The 18798-nt window shown below is 36.8% G+C and overlaps 1 protein-coding gene across 1 annotated transcript in view; it reads left to right on the top strand.

Moving 5' to 3' along the window:
- The window catches only part of LOC146600354 (adhesion G protein-coupled receptor A3-like), a 219806-nt gene that overhangs the window by 162585 nt on the left and 38423 nt on the right, over window positions 1–18798 (top strand). The window contains exons 12-15 of the mRNA XM_085325737.1: window positions 1951–2158; window positions 3067–3275; window positions 12257–12384; window positions 13536–13659. Of these exons, the coding sequence (XP_085181863.1) occupies window positions 1951–2158; window positions 3067–3275; window positions 12257–12384; window positions 13536–13659 (669 nt within the window). The remainder of the gene's footprint in view (window positions 1–1950; window positions 2159–3066; window positions 3276–12256; window positions 12385–13535; window positions 13660–18798) is intronic.

The following is an 18798-nucleotide window of genomic DNA, read 5'->3' as shown; positions in this document are numbered from 1 at the left end:
ACGAATTAGACAATTTTGCCTCGTAGCAAAAGTGCTATAAACCTGTTGTGTTCCTCTGGCTTATTTAGGACTGCTTTTGTCAAGTCATGGCACAGTGTCTCTTATCCCAGTGCCTTTAGCTGTTGGTTTCATTATCATAAGCTTATTCAGATGCTTCTAGCTTTCTCTTTTTGTGTATAATAATTAATTTGTGTAATTTAATGTTGTCGTCGTTTCCAGCACAGAATAATAATAAAAATCCAATATAAAGTTGATTGTGCTATAACTTGTCTTGCACTCCTGTACCTCTTAGTCCTCAATAGCGATTTGGAGTTTGACAAATTACACTGGTTTAAAAAAAAAAAAAAAGGTTATATGTGCTTATTGCTAAGAATTTTACAGCTAAAATGGTATTGTTGGAGGTTCAGATTGCACAGCTACTTTGGCCTATCATACAATGAAATATGTCTTTTTCAGAAGTGTGAGGTAAAGCTATTTGACAGCTTTATAATCATTGAATTAGGCAGTGGAAACTATCTAAAGACAAGTTTGATTAGCTCGATTATTTCCAATGGAAACCTTCACAGCCATTTTAAAATCTAATGTTTTTTTTAAAAAAAAAAAAAAAAAAATTCTCCTGTTGCTGTTTGTTTTTCTCCTGAGGATTTTTAGTAAGTGGCATCCCTAGATTGAGTATGTAAGAGAAGAAGGGTGAGCCAGTTAGAATTTTTATTGTTAAAATCTCAAAACCCTTTCCAAAGMATACATGGTAACCTGGGGGCAACTGTGCCCAAACCTCTGCTTATTTAAGCAGCCCAGTGGCCACATTTACTGTGATGTCGCTAGATGTCTCTAATATTATTGGAAAACTTTTCGTTTCCTCCTCTCTTTTGTACCTTTTCTCTCACATGTGTTTTTCTCCCAGCATGTGGACGTATATTAAGGACATGTTTGTTTACATGATGGAGAAGATTATTGTTTTTACCTCTCGAAGAGGTAGGGCACATGTACTGTGAGTAAACTGTGCGATAAGCTATGTAAATTATGTGCACAGAAGSTACACTTTGCCCTTGGGGATATGCAAATAAGAACATTTTACAGTTTGTTTGTTTTTAAATACATGCACTTTTCACTTACAGGCTCAGGACAGACTCTTTCCCTGTTTGTTTTCCCCTTGCTCATTATTTGATTTTTCTTGTAAATATCTCAGTCCTTAATGATCAGTTTGCTACTTTGGCAGGAAAAACAATTGCACGATGAGCAAAGTCCTCAGAACATAACATTTGGTATTATATAGATGTGCTGTGAGGGAATTATCTGCTTGTAAAAGGGTGTATAATGCACTCACAACTCAAAGCCATTATAGTGATCTGACAGTCTCCATTCATTTCCTCCTACTGTTGTGTTGTTTTCTTCGGCTATGTTAGTATTCATACTATTTTTAATCTTGYGTTACTAAAATACATAGTTAAGTGATTTTCTGTATATAAAGCAAGAAAAATGTGTTCATAAATGTGCTCTTTGCTACATTTGCAATTTTCCACGGATGTAATTTTTTTTGTATTAATAAAATTATTTTAGTACTCTTTAAGTATCCTTTCGGAGAAATGTTCTAATGTAAGTTGTCTGATTCTGTTTTAAGTGAAGGAGAAAACCTGGTAGAGGTTGTCTCTTTAAATCAGATCTGCAGTGTTGATGGACCCTCTAGCAGGCTCGGTAAGAACCATTCTCACCTCTGCAGCAGGGAGCTTGACCATATAGACTCACACATTCAATCAAAACCTTTTCYCTTTTAATATGCACTGTACTATGCACTATTCCCATGGTTACAGCTCGTGCTTCTTTGGTTGCTTCCAGTCTGTTGGAAAAGGAAGGCAGCACACATTTCTTGTACAGGAGTTTAAAACATCATGAAAGCAACCCTGTTGTGATTTGCATTTTAAATGTTTCTTTTTTTTTCTCATTGTACAGAATGCTGTAGCAGTAGCTTCAGTTCATTTGCCACAGTCTGTCTTCTCTCAGTCTTCAGCCTGGCAATCTGTTGATAACTCCACTTGCAAGCTACAGTTTATTGTCTTTCGGAATGGAAAACTCTTTCCTAGCACAGGAAACTCATCAAATCTTGCAGACGATGGGAAACGTAGGACGGTTGCCACACCAGCTGTTTTTGCTAAAATAGGTGAGGACTTGTTATGCATTATTTCCTTTAATCTGAAAGCTATGGTATACTTGATCGTGTAGAGAATAGAGGAGTCGAGTGTACGGTATGCTGAGAGGCTGGGAACAGTCTGTCTCTTTAGCCCAATCTGCATGATTTTGTTCAAATTATTCTGCAAAGAAATGCAATTGCTATATGACTAGAATACAAATTTGGAATTACTATTTGTTGACAATGTTGTTACAGATGCTTGTTTCTCAGAGCAAGGTGCCATAGGAAAGATCCTTGTTATACTCTTTAGAATGAAAATTGCAGCATTAACAACCTAGACACTGATGAAAATAAGATTGTTGAGGTGGGAGTAGTGCCCTGTTGCATGTACCAGTACTCACCGGTATACTTCCTGATGTGATGGACCTAAAACAGGTGTTGTTAAAGGCTTTTGTCTAAATGTGATGGATCATATACGCTAGTGAGTCATTATTTTGATCAATTATTCACCTAGGCAATTTTAATAATTTTATTTGAATCTGAATAGAGCTCACATTTCTGTTAACATTTCTAAAATGTTTAAATGTGACTTTCAAAGTGCAGAATTTTCTTAGCTATTAATCATACCATGAAACCAAGCCCTTTTTGCAGTTGCATGAGTGTAACATTGGTCCTAATTTAAGAATTGAAAACAAAACCCAGCTTTGTGAAGGAGAATTAGATCACTTGGACACATTACAAGACTAAAATATGCATTCTGATTTATTTAAACTATTGCAAACTTTTCTGAATGTGAACATTATCTTTGGTTTTAACCATTAAGAATATGTATCTATTGCTTTGTTTTCTGTAGTTAGTACATTTGATCTCTTTTCACAGCATGCATCAGTAAAAGGTTTTCCACTCCATCTCTCTGATTCAGTTTGTTGCTTTTGCAGATGGGTGCAGTTTTGCAAACCTTACCAGCCCTCTAACTATAGGGTTGAGACACTTTGCACGGGGTGTAGACCCCATTGCAGCCTTCTGGGATTTTGACCTTCTAGATGGACATGGAGGCTGGTGGGGAGAAGGGTGCCACATAATCAGTTCTGCAGGCAATATTACCACCATTCAGAGTACACACTTCAGTAACTTTGCAGTGCTAATGGTAAGTATATGACTTAGCAAATATACCTCGCTCGCTCGCTCTCTCTCATTTTCCAAACATATATATGCTCTTTTTACATGTATTTGTATCATTCTTACTTGTCAGTAACTGACCTTTTTTCTTCTGTAATGTTTAATATAAGCCARCCTTAAAGAAAGTTAGTTATTTAACTGCTAGTAAGTGAATAAACCTGGTCAGTTTTARTATCTGGAGACTGGCCTAACCCAAAATGACATTAAATTCAGTCTTGCAAGTGAAAGTTCCATCAAGGAATGATTGGTGTATAGAGGTTATAAATTATAAGACAGGGTTTAAAAATGTATACKCCTGTGTGCTTTTACATCAGAACATCTCTGAGGCTGGTCTGCTTTTGTTCCTGCCCTGCACTGTGTTGATCATACTAATTAGTTGCAGGCGTACCGCAATGTTGAATCATTTAATAAATGGAGAGGAGTAACATCTTGTGCTCTYTTGAACAAGGACAGTGTTGTCCTTGTTGATCTTGTAGGAGTTTTAGTTTGCATGGTGATGCTGATAGCCTTTTTGGCTAAATTGCTGCTCGTGAAGAAAAATATTTCTGTGCAGTGCTAACCCATCAGGCTGCTTTGATCTGTTCTTAGTCACACTTGCAGTTCACATTGCAGCTATTAAAAACTATCCTGCTTAGCAGAAAGTTACCTTCGTAAGAGCAAAGAGATTTTCTATGCAATAATGACAAGCGTTACTGTCCAGGGCATAAAGGGAAGCAAATAAAAAAATCCAAAGTTTCCAACAGATATCAGTGAGAAAATGTTTGCACCATTAAAAATATTGATTATAAACCAATTGTAAAAAGATCAGCCAGATGCATATGCTTCATACCAGATGGATCCTAAATGCAGGTGCATGACTGCACTGTCAATGCTGCTTGTGTACATTGCTAAAATGTGTATAGTTGGGTAAATACTGTATTGTGTGTGTGTGTGTGAGGGACAGCAAACAGGCGCCAGGAATTGCGAGGACGTGTGCAGAGAATACCAAGCTGCTGCTGTCAGATGGAGCCCAGATGGCAGCCAATCGTGGCGCGCGGCTCTGACACCCACGAGTTAAATGCGGATATTATCGGCCACTTCGTACGCGCTGATTTCCCTCCGAGTTACTTCAAGGCTTTGTCACTCGGGCCAGCCTCGTTCGGGATTTAAGAGCCGTTCCCAAGATTTGATAGCATCAGATGTACCTCATCTTTTTGCAGCTTCTATAAGTTCCCTTTTCTTCCTCGGGCCTTTGTTTCCCCAAATAGGAAGCGCAGTTGTGCTTTGAAGATGTTTTTCTAAGTTCATTAAGGGAAGCCCCTGCCRGTGTTGCCAGGGCTGCGCACAAAACCGACCCTCAGGCTCAGCCGGTCCTTCCCCAACTTTGTTAGTTATTAARCGTTAACTAATCTCACTTGCCAACAACTAATTCCGTGGTTTGGTTTGGCTTGCAGAAAATCACGTGTTGACATATGCTGCAGTTTGGTTTTAGTTTGCAAAACGGAATGCAGGTTTCTCTCTGATAAAATGCAGCTGGGTTTTCCACAGCCCTAAAGGCAACTGAGGCTCCTTTTACTGCAGCTTTTTGTGTCTGCTGTGTAATGCTSGTTTAGGTCTTGTATTTGTTTCCTTGTGGTAATTCAACTTTGCTTTTTCTTCCTGTATGCGTCTTTCACTTTTATCAGTGCAAGAAGAAAATCTTAGAGTCACCCTTGCTTCGTTTTTGCCACAGTAACAGCAGTGCTAATGTGRTATGTTCCCTAGCTCACGTTTCGCGCTCACTTTAAGAAAAGAGGTGCCTGACCTTAAGTTGTGATAATGCACTCATACAAATATATCTGCCAACAGCTGTCTCTCTAAACAGCTCGTGGAAAACTTTTGTAGCTTCATTATGTGCATCTGTTCTCCTACAAGTGAGTACGTTATTTGTTAATTGGTGTTTTGTGGCGTAATGTCATGGACTTGCTTTGATTTGGGTTATGCTTGTCTGAGCAGCTCAATTCTCATTTGATAAAAGAAAAATATGTTATTGCTCTGCCTAGCTGTTACTTTATAATATGAACAATATAAAGTTCCCATGTGCATCTGCTGATACCACATCTGAGTGGCTGATGCATTTTAAAAGACTAATAAACTGACAGTAAATTCAAAATAGTTAGCAGTAGCTAATAGATACAGTGGAATTAGATACAATGACATGATAAGTGTTACTTTTTTATCTGTATAATATAATCAAATATATTAAACCATAAAAATTCATAATTGATTATTATGTTGTAGGGTAATAGTCATAAATGATATAATAGCTGTAAAGTGAAGTGCAGCAGTAAAGCAATAGTGAAGCTGAAGGTTTATGTTGCTGTCAGAACACTGCGTATACAGACGTGGCACAAGATGAAGGAGAAGCCTCAGTGAATCCAGCTGACCATTGAATGGCTCGTACAGCGCATGTTCTCATATTCTGATTCATCGTTGCTGCTCATCATCCTTTTTAATATTAGGACGAAGTTCAGTGAACTATTTTTACGTGAGTTTTTCTGCCCATGAGCGATAAAAGGCTTAAAATAAAGGTTCCATAGGGTCCCTTTCAAGAAAAGCAGTAATCAAGGGTTTCTCGAGTGCGATTGATGATGATGAGCATGAGCGTGCTTCATGTGAGAAGATTCATGTTGAGCCGTTGCTTTTCTCTCAGTGGAAGTTGCTGAAGTGATGTCAGTGGGACAGCGTGCAGTTTGGACACGGAGTCRGGAAGGAGATAGGAGGAAGTGTGTTAGACTCTCACGCTGCTCTGAGTCGGGCAAGCAGGTCGAGTGAAGGAGTAGTATCGGACAAAAGAGCGTAAGGTAACCGTGTCTTCTGCTGATCAGCTTTTGAATGGTAGGCCCTGGAGTGAGAGCAAATGCTATGAAATAAAGCTCCTGAGTTATATTCCTGCATTTTCCCTCACTTACTGTGTGTTTAGACCAGTCCCCTGCCTCCACTTTTTCACTGTTACCTCTGGGCAACAGAGACACCGTCACAATCCAGTTTCTTCTAGAGGTGGCCAGAGCCCTCAGGGACCTCGAACTATGAACATCTGCAATATGGTTTTTTGATTTAGTAACATTACAAACCTATTCTGATGCTTTGGTGTATCYAGTTACTAATGTTTGGTGTATAAATACAATGCTTTTGTGCTGTTCTGTGAAATGAGCTTTGTATTAGTATTTTAATTCTTCAAGGCAATGCTTCTGTGTGTTAGGATTRATGTAGTGGCCTGTAGCTGTAGTACATGTGGCTGAAAGCGTACTTCAACAGATAACACTATCCAATAGTAACATCGGAAATTCACATTAAATTGCAAAATTTGTTAAATATATTTTGACATAGATTGACCTTTGTTCTTCCTTTCATTTTTCTTAGAGGAGAGTGGCAATTCAATAGTGATAGGTATTATTGTAATTGTGTACAACATACCCTTCTCCTCCTCAGACTCCATTGTCTAGTAATTTCCTCAAATTTAGCAAATAAATGCAGGTAAAATTCTTAAATTTGTCTATGTATGTTAAGAGCATTTAAGCATAAGAGCAATTGAGATAAAATGGATTAATAAGCTTGGTTAGCATTTTTTTATAAACTTGAATATCGGCCATACAAACATGAAATTGTGAACAACTTTCCTATTTTTGTCACAGTTCAGTGCATCTCTTACTCAAAACAATATAGGTGATTTTTTTTCTTGTGAAAATAGAGTCATCCTTTGAGAAAGGAGCATACAGTCAATAAATAGTTATTTGAGATAATTAGGTCTGAGGAGACTGAGCTGACAAAAGCAGAACAAATTTGAAACTTCTCTGGAAACAAACCTTGGAAAAATCTCTGTGAAACATTGAGGAGAGGCAAAACAGTAGTAATGAGTCATGTTAAAAGAGTTTGAGAGTTGTTTACAGTTTACAAGCATTCCATGAATCCTTCATGTCTTTCCAAGATAGAAAGATCACAGTACCACAAAAGTTACTTTTTCAATACTTTTAATGTGACTGGAGTTGGGCACAAAATTTCTGAGGACTGTTCATGATGTTTAGATCTGAAAACAGATAGTCCTCTAAACCTATAACTCGGGGCTTTTCCAAAAAAAACATCTGTCWAAACCTTTTGAAAATTATTCATGAGTCAAGGAAATATTACAGAAACATTATTTAGAAGGTTGACATAATTATGGTATTTGATATTTTACTCATAGAGAGCACAGAGTTTTCTAATAACAGACTGGAAGAGTGGTTCAGTACTTTCAAAAATCAGCCTGTTTACAAAGAGATAGGTTTAAGAGTGAACTTTTCAAAAATTTTTTGTTTTTAAACACCTGTCTTCACACCTAGAAATTAGACTTTAGCAAAGTATAAGCACTGGAGAATTAAGACTGTGAATGTCGAAGACTAGGCACTAAATAAACTAAAAGGTACAAGCCTGTCTTGTGTACTGGGACCAGCGAAATGCCTGTGTAGCATTAACTTTGATGCTTGTGCATGTGCACAGAAGCCGCTCAGTGCGAAGAGCTAAGTGTCTAATCTCTGTCATCATTCAGAAACTTGATCAAGAGGCACGTATATTCTTCACCTAAGTCCTCAACTGGCATGTACTGCTCAGGTAACAGAAAATGCTTAGCACATATGGACCAGATTGAGTCCAGCTACTCAGCAAAGGTCGCTTTTATTCACAATATTCCTGATGGTGCCTATCTTTGATATAAAGCCTTGGGTTAGAGTACTCATATGAGAGAGAAAGATCTGTCTTTCACTTCTTTCTCCTTGAATTATGTTTACTTTTTATTCAATTATACTGAATAATTTATATATTATTCACTATGTAAAATGCATAAACTGGCTTGGCACTGGGGACCAAAATCCAGGTTCATCTGCTTCCAAATGCCCTAGCTTTTTAAGAAACCAAGCTTCTGACTGAAGCTCACTCTTCTTATGTGGCTTAATGGATCTTCCATTCCTGGTAGTGCATCTTTAACAGGAGAGGAAGGGAATCAGACTATGAAGGAGCTCAATAAAATGGGCAGTCTCCTGAGAGACAGAAGAAGGCCTCCAACCTGTTGAGATCACACCAAATTGCAGCCCTGCTCTCCTGTGTCAGGTGCTCCATTCACTTTGCATTGCAGTGTTTTTGGCTCTTTAAACAGAGTCCCACTCATTGGAGAATTGCCATATTCTGGTGCTCCCAAACACACTGATAGAGCTTGCCACCTAATTTTTAAGTTGTGTGTTGCCTAAGAACGTATAAATGCAAATAGGGATCTAAACTTACCATGACTCATTGTTCATATGCACTTTTGTTTCTGAGTCTCTGGCACTTGGGTATTGCTTCCTTGAGGAATACAATTTCACATGTCCTGCTTTAAACACAGAAATCAATTAGATTATACTTGCTGAAGTTATAATATTGTAAGCAGTATATTAAAAATAAATCTTTAATTTGCTAATATATGAATAACAAAAATGTACAAGGTGAACTAGATTGTTTTTTAACATCTGAGATTTAATGAAATATACCAATGTTTAGTACTAATCTACTATATCTTCCCTTTGGTTGTGTCTGTATTTGCTATTAGATATCTCAGGGCTGCTTTCAATACGTAATTCATCTATATACTTCTTTATACTTTCAAATTGACTTCTAAGTCATCAGTATAAATGTGTCAGTTTTAGATGACTTTAGGAATGAAGTCTCAAGTAAAAGTGAAACAGTCCCGCTTACACTGTAATGTTTTCATAATTCTCGTTGTTGTATGAAACAGCTGATAAAATGTTTTTTCTGTCACTAATTTACATCACTAGAGTCTTCAGCGCCTTATACATGGTGGTACCATTTACACCTGGGAGTGCTCACATTCATGTCGTCTTATAAGGGTAAATGAAGGACAATCTCTCACTAGACAACATTTTACTGGCCTTGTAGTTGTAGACGGCAGTTCCTTTTTAATGTTCAGTCTTGTGTATGTTCACTTTCTTGCAGAAAATTCCTTCCAATTTTCACTAATGTCATCCTTTGAATCTCCTTCATGAAATAAAATCAAAAACACCTTGTATAAATGTAACATACAATTATGCTGCTTTGCATACAGCATGGAGGGGAAAAAGCTTTATTTTCGGCATGCTGTCTTTCCCAGAAGATTGCTCACAGGATGTTGATAGATCAATAAGTTCTAATTATCATTAAAAAGAAGACAAGATAAGTTTATTGTGTATACATAATGCAGTCAGTTTTCAACACACGAAAGTCTTGAAAAAGGTACTCTACATTGGTGATAATACATTATGGTGCCCTTACTTAAAAGTTTTACTGCTTATTTACTATACAAGATTAAAAGAGAGATGATAAAATATGAATACTTCTAAATGTAATTAGCTTTAAGATGCTGATTGTTCCTGATTCTTCTGCAGGCAAAATGACTGTAATGCTGTAGAGCATATGGCATTTGCTTTTATATAAGTGCTCACACATACTTGATGGTCAATCCCTGCATTCACAATATTAAAAGCTAGCTTTTCATGTATTAAATGATGCCACCTCAAGTAAAGTTGCTTTCATATATTGTTACATAAATGCATTGCTTCTGTAGCTGTTTCCTTTTTCACAATTCTATTAACATTTCAGTCATCTTCCAGAAATATCCAAGACATTTATGTCTTTAAATAACTGCACTGTTACTATATCAGTTATGGTAGCAGTTTTCTTAATGTACAGAAATGAAATAAGTATGTACATAAAAGTATAACAAGATGTACTATTGGTTTACCAAAATCCAGTTACATTCATAAGACCTAGAAGTAAATATTTCATTGTTTCAGCAGAATATTTCTAGTTAAATAGTCCAGTATTGACATTGCTAGTCTCGTAATGTGAGCTAAAAATGAGCTAAAACGGTAGTGAACATTTCTGGTAAAGAAAAGTCTGTGCCTCAAGAAACTCACTCTCTGGAACAATTAATTGGGACATAATGCAAATAAACATATGGGAGAAAAGCTGTTTAACAAAAGGGTATTAGCGCAGAGATTAACTGGGTGCACAGTTCTTAGCCTATAGACTTCAATGAATTTTGTAAATTGAGTATAACCTGAATGTATGTTAATACACAAACCAAAAATCAAGGAATAGTCTCAAGAGCATAGATCTGTAGGATTAAAAAGCTTCCAGATCAAAAGGCAGATCCTCTTCCTGTGCTTTGTCAGAGGTGATTGAAGGAAGAATAGTGAGAGACAGTAGCAGAGAGAGTGAAAATACCTCTGTGACTGAATTTGAGCTTGGTGAACTGGGCAGGACTCGGGGCGGGCTTGAGGGACARGTAGTGACCGAGCAGATTTTGCTGAAGCATTTAAACTAAGGGACACACACAAGCTGAGGAAATACTTGCAGGGAAATGGGATATGATGACATATATTTGCCATCTTGTTCATGTGGTACTGGTTGGGTATTTTTTATGTATGTTGCAGGCTGCTCTATTTTAGGACTTAATGTTGATATATGTGGCTGGAGAAATTACATGTAGTACAATCACTCTTAGAAACTTTAAAGCTAGTTTGAAGGAAAAATAATGACTACTGAGGCAGGTATTACTTGTAAGAAGGACCCTTCTGGAAAGTAAACCTAAGTGTATGTCATCCACAATTTAATAGTAGCATAAACTCACGAACGTTAGCTACTGATACGTGGACAAGTACAAATACATAAATAATGGTCCTGGAAATCAGCGCTCTGCATGCAAATGTGATTAAAAAAAAAAAAAAAGTATTAGCATTATAGTCCCAGTCTCCAAACTTCTGTCTTTCACTCTGGTAAGAAAGTGCATTGAATCTTCCATGGAAACCTAAAACTGACAAATATGAAGAAAAGCTTTTAAATATGTGTCAGTATTTTTAGTGTTAAACTTAGATTTTGTCAGTTTGTGGTATTAAGCATTTTTTCAAGGCTTGATTTTTTTTTCTATGTTAGGATGCATGTTTAACTGTGTGTGCACAGTTAGTGCCATTGGACATGCAATCTGCCATGCAGATAATACTTGGTGTGCACTTTGGTGATGGCTTATGTGTCTAATTTGTAGTATTTGCAGAAACGTAGTAGCACAAACACATGTGGCTTAGTGAACCTCTATTGCTTGGTTTAATTCAGTTAGTCTGAAGACTTACTGTTATCCATGACAGACTGCTTTTGCTTTGCATCCTTCTCACCTGCAGATTTAGCTCTCCTGTGACTCTATTTTTATGTGAGGTCTTATTCTCAGCTGAGATCCAGTAAGTTAGAGTGGGAATTTGATGTGGCTAATTTTATAAAGATACTCCTTTTTCATCATTTTTCCATGAAGAATTGTGTCAACAGACACTAGCAGGCCCAAAAGGAACTGGTGGTTCTTTAGTTTGCAGTAAAACTACTTTTGAATTGACAGACAGTAGCATATGTGCAACTAAGAATGAAGGTCACTGGGCCAGAGGACATATATCAGCTCTGCATGTTACTTGACTCTAGGAGCCAATCAGTTAATCTTTTGGGTGTATACTCATGGCTTTTGCTTTTTTGATTGGTTCTGCTGAAGTCATATATATGCCATTTAGAAACCTTTATGGTAATTTGATATTTTCTACTTAAAATCCTGGTAAAATACATGCATAAAGTTCACGTTATCAGGTGGAACAGATATTGGTATTGCCTGCAAGGTGTAATTTTCTATGTTTTTTTCAGACTTTCTTTTTTATTAGGATGTGTGTGCTTGTACAAAAAGGTTAATTTCTTTCTTGCAAAGTGTATAGAGATGAGGAAAGGGCAGTCTGATGTCATTGTAAATTCATGAACTGTATCTACATAAAAAGTTCATCATCTTATTTTTCTACTCTTGAGAGGGAACAGCTAGAAATGATGTGACATATTGAAACGAAGTCTCGGAGTTTCACACATGCCTAACAATGTTAAATCATTTTGTTTTCTCCATAGGATTTTAAGACCGTGCTATCTTTCCCCCAGTACCCAGGGGAGTTTCTGCACCCTGTGGTATATGCATGTACTGCAGTTATGTTGTTGTGCCTGTTTGCTTCCATTATCACCTACATTGTCCACCACAGGTAAGAATTCAAATTTAAAGCACTTGTGTTAAAATGGTCAGCATTATCTGAAGTACTCTGATTTTACTATCCCTCACTGAAAAGACAYGGTATTTTAAATGATCTTAATTACTATTGGATAGTAATATCAGTAATATAATTTAGACAAAAGTAGTCATGAAAAGGTTTATGTCAAAAATAAAAATAGAATAAAGATTTGCACAAAACTAAAGTGTGGCATGCAGATTCTCAGAAGGTAACTTCTGAGAATGATGAAGAAAATGGAACCTTCCATTCAAAACATATACATATTCTCCTAAACAAGCAATTTATTGTAATATGTCACTCTACTAAGGAAAAAAATGTCTAGTGCCATATGAATTCRTCTTTAATTGTATGAAGAAATCCAACATTTTAAAAATGGAAAGCATAAATCATTATGACAACTTTGTTCCCAGGTTGTACCTTCCTTAGATGTATGTCTAAATGGTCTACATATTGTTCCTAAAACTTCCAGCTTGACAAGTTAGGGCAGAGCTCTTCAGTGTAAAACCACAAGGACTATCGAAGTAGCGTGGGTTCCAGTCCAGCAGCAGCACCTTGGACAGATACACAGCAGTGTTGGTGTCTGAGAACAAGTTTGGTTGAGGGATGTGGCAACTATCGTTGGCTGAAAGAGATTTTCTTTGACTTTTAAATCTGCTTAAGTTTAGAAATTTTGTATTTTCCTTTATATAAAAGATTAATATAAATGTCATTTTAACTACATACTTGTGTTAAAAGACTATTAGCAATTTAAAAGAGGAGTGTATTGTACTGCAGAAGCTGCTAAATATTAATCAGTGAACTTAATGCAATGACTTCTGATCATCTGCTTCTATTTAATCCTTCAGAAATGTCTTGTTACAGTTCTGCTTATCTGCAGCTATTCAATGAGCTTTTTGCTTGTATCACTCTTCATTAGATGCTTGATTGGAAGGCACCTTCAAATCAGTAGACTCTTTTTTCCTCCTCTCCTATTGACTTCAATGCTTTATAAATCAGACTGTTCTATAGATAAATGGTTACAYAGGTATTCAAGAAACACGTAATTCTATCATGTTAAATATTCTTCTGAAGTATAATTTTCATTATATATATGTGTGTGTATTTTTAATGTTATTTTTCAACAGCACAATCCGAATCAGTAGGAAAGGATGGCACATGCTACTCAACTTTTGTTTCCATACTGCTCTTACTTTTGCTGTTTTTGCTGGTGGAATCAATCGCATTAAATACCCAATTATATGTCAAGCTGTAAGTATCTGCCTTGCTTATTCTTATTAAAAAATTGAAAACCTGAAGCTGTATCTTTTCATGTAATAGTTCTCTTTCTGATCATACATTGTTCCTGGATCTTAATGCAGAGGTTCTTCAGAACAAGAATTCATTGTTACAAGCATGTCTTTTAAAGGCCAGTATTGAAAGACAGGAATTTCTGTGTTCAGTGTTTGGTTGTGCCCTGATTTTTTGTGAGAGGTTAACCAATTCACTAGCTTCTCTGTACTCCTTATGTAAATACTAACTTGAAATTGTAACATTTCTCTATTCGACAAGGTTGTTGAAAAGTATTGTTCATGAATGTTTGTAATGTCCTTTCTGATCTTTGGATTGAATTATGTAGAGCTAAAATTACTGCTGCTGTTCTTTTAATATATTACTGCACCACATCTGCCTGATGATGGCTCTGGATACACTTAGTGGTCACTAAATCTATACATGGGTAGCTTGCTGCTTATAGTACAATTATGTTTTTTAATTACTACTCAAGCTAAAGAGACAAAGCAGACCACAGTGTATTTGTGCTTTATGTACGCCTGTGTGTAGAAACTGCACTATTCTACCTTCTCTCATTCCGTCCTTTCCAGGTGTGTCATGCCCTGAGATGCACAGAGAGGGCATGCCCTGAGTATAGGGCACGAGTTTATGCAGTAGGTGAAAAGAGTTATTTCAGTAGTAAAACACTACCCTAGATGTTTTGTCTGTCACTAGTCTGGTTCTACTGATTGGCTTGTATGGGTGTAAATAGGAAGAGTCACTAAACGCTGGCAGAGCTACAGCTCCCTTCGTCCTCTGCTTCAGTGCATTCTTGCTCTTCTTTGCTCCTGATGTGTATGCCCTACAGTTTCAGAAAGGCTTCATTAAGCAGAAACATCTGTGACTGCAGTAATTGTCACTAAGTATTATCCAAGATATATATTTTCCATTTCTGAGACCTAAATTTTTTAAAATTAGCACATGTATCTTCTCTTTCTCCTGTGCRCTGAAGAACTGACTCTGCCTACTGCTGTCACAGTATTCCCATCTAATTCAGAAATGAAGAGCGTTATGGGGTTTGARCTTTCAAGAAAATAAAAAATATCTCCCATAATAAATCCTTCCTGAGACCAGTGCTTTTGTTAGTGAAATTATGAGTTATTCTTTTGGCTTGGAATAATGTCCATTCTTTGAATTTAAAAAAAGATGTCATTAGTGCATTATAATATTTCTATTATTAGTAAGAAGAGTCATAACATTAATCTTCTAAGCACTCATGCCACTTCTCAGCAAGCTTCCTGGAAACAGCAGCATGTAAATTGCCCTTCTGTTTTTGTGTACAAATTTTAGTCTTAGTTTTTAGATTCTCTTACCTATTTCAGGTAAAAATATAGCTGAGATATAACATTCAACTTAAATAGGTACAAGGAATAATAAAGAGCAAGCTACATATCTTACTTGGAATGACTCCTGTCTAAGAAAAGGAAGCAAAGAACAAAACTGAGCACCTTTTATATATAAATGTGTTGTATTATATGCTCATGAAATTTTAAAGGAATGAACTGTTGTTTCATAGCTATTGCTAGATGCAAATATAGATAATACTGTACGTATACTTACTGCAGTGTAATCTTCAGGCTTGTCTGAGGTCTTAAATATAATTCAATTTAAAAACTAGTAGAATATTTTAGATCTTCTCAGAAAAAAAAACATTTTTTTAAGGCTATTCTTTCTGTACTRTTACCTTGTACTTCTATAGTCTTATCATTAGAAAATGTTAGGAAGTTTTAGACAGATGAAAAATGTGCCTCAGAATGCTCCTCTGAGTTATTACTATGATACTGATTACATAGGGAAGTAAACTGTTTATTTGGGGAATTTAGGACTAAGTGACATTCAAAAGACAGAAGAAGGCCTGTTGACTTCAACTACTGTTCTATATGCTAGAAAACATGTCTCTGTTAGAATTAATTTCTAATTACTTCTGTAGCATAACTAGTGTAAGTTTTTGCTCTYGTTTTCTGTCAGATCCTGTAAAAGGCTTTTGTATATGCTTGTACATGATTATCAGGAAACAGCACCTGTAGATCCTGTAAGCATCTATATTGTTCCATGTGCAAAGTTTAGGTGTRTTCATTACATGGTATTAATTTAAATGACACAGTTGTCCACTAAATTATTCCAAGATAAATATCCTACAATATCTAGTGAATTGCATTGTAATAAATCTGTATGTTCTAGCAGATTGAAGTATCATTTACCATTGTCTTTATCTGTAGTTTGCAAGTGAGGGTAGCAGATTAGATTGTAGGGCAGCCATGGCCATGTAATTACATGATCACAAATGACCATCTGTTGTTACAATCATTGTCTGGTGATTTACTTTTCAGATTGCATGGTAAAAATGCAGTATTAACAGTGATAATGAAAAACTGATTGAGATAAATGAGTTATTAATAATCTGTTACAAGTAATATATAAGCTACATGAATATCTTCATAAAAGGCATTATCAGTGACAGCTGTTACTTGCTATGATATGGAGCCAGATCTTGGACTGCTGAGAAATATGCACAATTAGAGAAAATTAATAGATCTATACACATACGCCTTCTATTCAGTTTCATAAAGTTATTTATTTACCTGACACCGTGCCTCATCTGCAGGCAATATCATCAGCAGCTAAGATACAGGAAGGAAACAGGGTGCACAGGTCAAAGACACACTCCTTGCCATCCTAGTAGAAGGWGCCCGATGGATTTAGGTAGGGCAGACTGGTAGAGCAGTCCAGATAATCTAAGTTAGGACTCTTTTAGCTGAACAAATGTCCTCTCCCAGAAYATCCCCAGCCCAGACCCTTCTTTACCTACTTTTTTTTTTACCGACAGTAATGTTTTAAAAATTTGCATGAGTCCCAGTGCCTGTCTCCTCTTGTAATAACCTTTAGAGGATTACTGTTAAATACCTGTGAATTAACCTTGAGGGTGCCAAACCTAGGAGTAAGAGAAATCAAATCTTCTGAAGTTTTCCTGAGGAGTTCATGTGTTTGAACATTTCCCATTTCAAAGCAGTGGTGGAGTATATAGTGCTGTCTTCCTACTGCCATACTGTGTATAGCCATTCTTTAAATCACTCAGCCCAATGAAAGGTGTTTACACAGCTGTTGTGGGCTCAYGTCTCCCCAAGTGTAAACTTTAACTCTTTTTCTTTAAGTTTTGGAAATAAGCTGGTATTAATTTTAAGAACAGATTTGTGAAAATACTATTGCTTCAGGTGAAGTTGAAGTATATTAGTTATATTCCTTTTGTAACACCATTAAYGTGACTATAGCACAAGTATCTTTTTATCTGTTACAGTTCATAACACAGCTTTACTCCCGCAGCAGTACGATTTGCACTTTTGGTTTCCTAAGTGCATAGTGGAAGATTCCAAGTGCAAGCATTTTCTGTGGTAACAGCTGAAACATAATGTCAAAGCCAGTGAACCTCTACCTTTGCTTACTGTAATTACCTCTAAAACTTTTACATAAATTTCACTGCCATGTCTTTACCTAACTGAATAATAGACTGAGGATTTTTCCTTCCTAATTAAGCAAAAAGRGTGGTTGTAAAATAACTTCAGTTGGATCACCTTCCCCTTCTAAATGAGGTGTCCCAGGCTAATTTTAAGCAGCAGGAATTAATGCTATAGAAATTGACCCATTTTCTATGACAGAGAGCTGGAAGAACCTTCATGTCTCCTTGAAGGCAAAGTAATTGAACTAAGAAATGTGTTTTCACTGATAGTAAGATATTTATTTTTATCTGGAATCTAACAATCTAAAAGTACCTTTTGAACTTGCTTGTCTGTGTCAGAGAAGATTTTGTGTAGACTGTCTCACTTGGCTGTTTGCCATGTGCTCTTGTTATTTGTAAAGAAATGTTAGAGTGCTGGTCTTGAAGATKCTTCTGCTGTTTCACAAATTTCCTGTGTGAATGAGATATATGTCCACAGACTGTTTTTTTAAAGTACCCACGAATCTGATTCTGAGTGTCCTTGAGGCCTGGCTGCTGGTGTGGAATCCAGAGCTTTGAGTTTGTGCTGGAGTCCTTCAGACAATGCCAAGGATGTGTTAGGGACAGCAGAAGCAGAACAGGGTTCATCAGAGCCAGGGAGCTMCACAGGAGGGTGCTTGAGTGAGCTGGTAGATGATATAGTCGACCCCTTGCATCTCCGTGGCTCTCAGATTATTTTCTTCAGAGGGCAGGAGGAAGCTCATTCTTTTCACATAAGAAATAAGATGTAGGGAGACATGGTTGTAGTTGGAGGCATCGGTTCTGTACCCTCAGTTTGAAAGATTTCGATGTCATCACTCCTCCTTTCCAGGACATCATCGTAGCCATTAGGCTATGGCTGCTAGGGGATGAAAGGGTCAGTGTTGAAGCAGGGGAAGAATAGACATAAGAGCATAAGATTCAGAAGACAGGAGAGTTGTGGAACAAGACAATGTCATAATTTTATATCCTAGTAGCCAGGCACTTAGTGGCATGAAACTTGATCACATCTCCAAGAAACACATGAAAACTTTAATTTGATAAACTGTATTGGTAAGATTTGTCAAAGCTCAAATCTCATTTCTCTTTCCTGGTGTGTGTCATACCTGAAGCTGTCTTGCTTGTAAATTATTTTCTACCAAGCAGTAAATCTTCAGCAGGAAAGGTGAAGCCAGTTCCAGACTAGCCAGTAGCCTGGTAGTTAAGAATATTGTCCTTGGAAGGCAGAAATGTGGRTTTGAATCCTGTTAAATTAAGTATGTCTTAGAATTAGGGGCCACATCTTGGGTAGGAGCTCTGGATAGAAAGATATAACAGAGGAGGAAAAGAGCAGTTCTTTCTGCTGTAGCTATGCTTTGTGAAGTAGAGGGGTAAAAGTAAACTGTTTTGATTAAATTTGCTAGTCAGGGCTTCTCAGGAGCTACACAGAAAAACGTTCTCTAATGGCTTTTGAGAGGTCTTTGATGAGGTGAGTGCTAAACTGCTCAGCTCTGCTGAGACAAGAAAAGAACTAGATGTATGTACTCGCAAGACTTCAGGTGGCTAGGAACTTTATTAGAAGCCACSTATGACCACTAGAAAGTTCACACACTGTGGGGTTAGTTGGG

The sequence above is a fragment of the Rhea americana genome, unplaced genomic scaffold (assembly GCF_003343005.1).
Source record: "Rhea americana isolate MKP2758 unplaced genomic scaffold, rheAme1 scaffold_122, whole genome shotgun sequence".
NCBI lineage: Eukaryota > Metazoa > Chordata > Aves > Rheiformes > Rheidae > Rhea > Rhea americana.
Note: the sequence above shows the minus strand (reverse complement) of the source record. Positions and strands in the feature narration are given on the sequence as shown.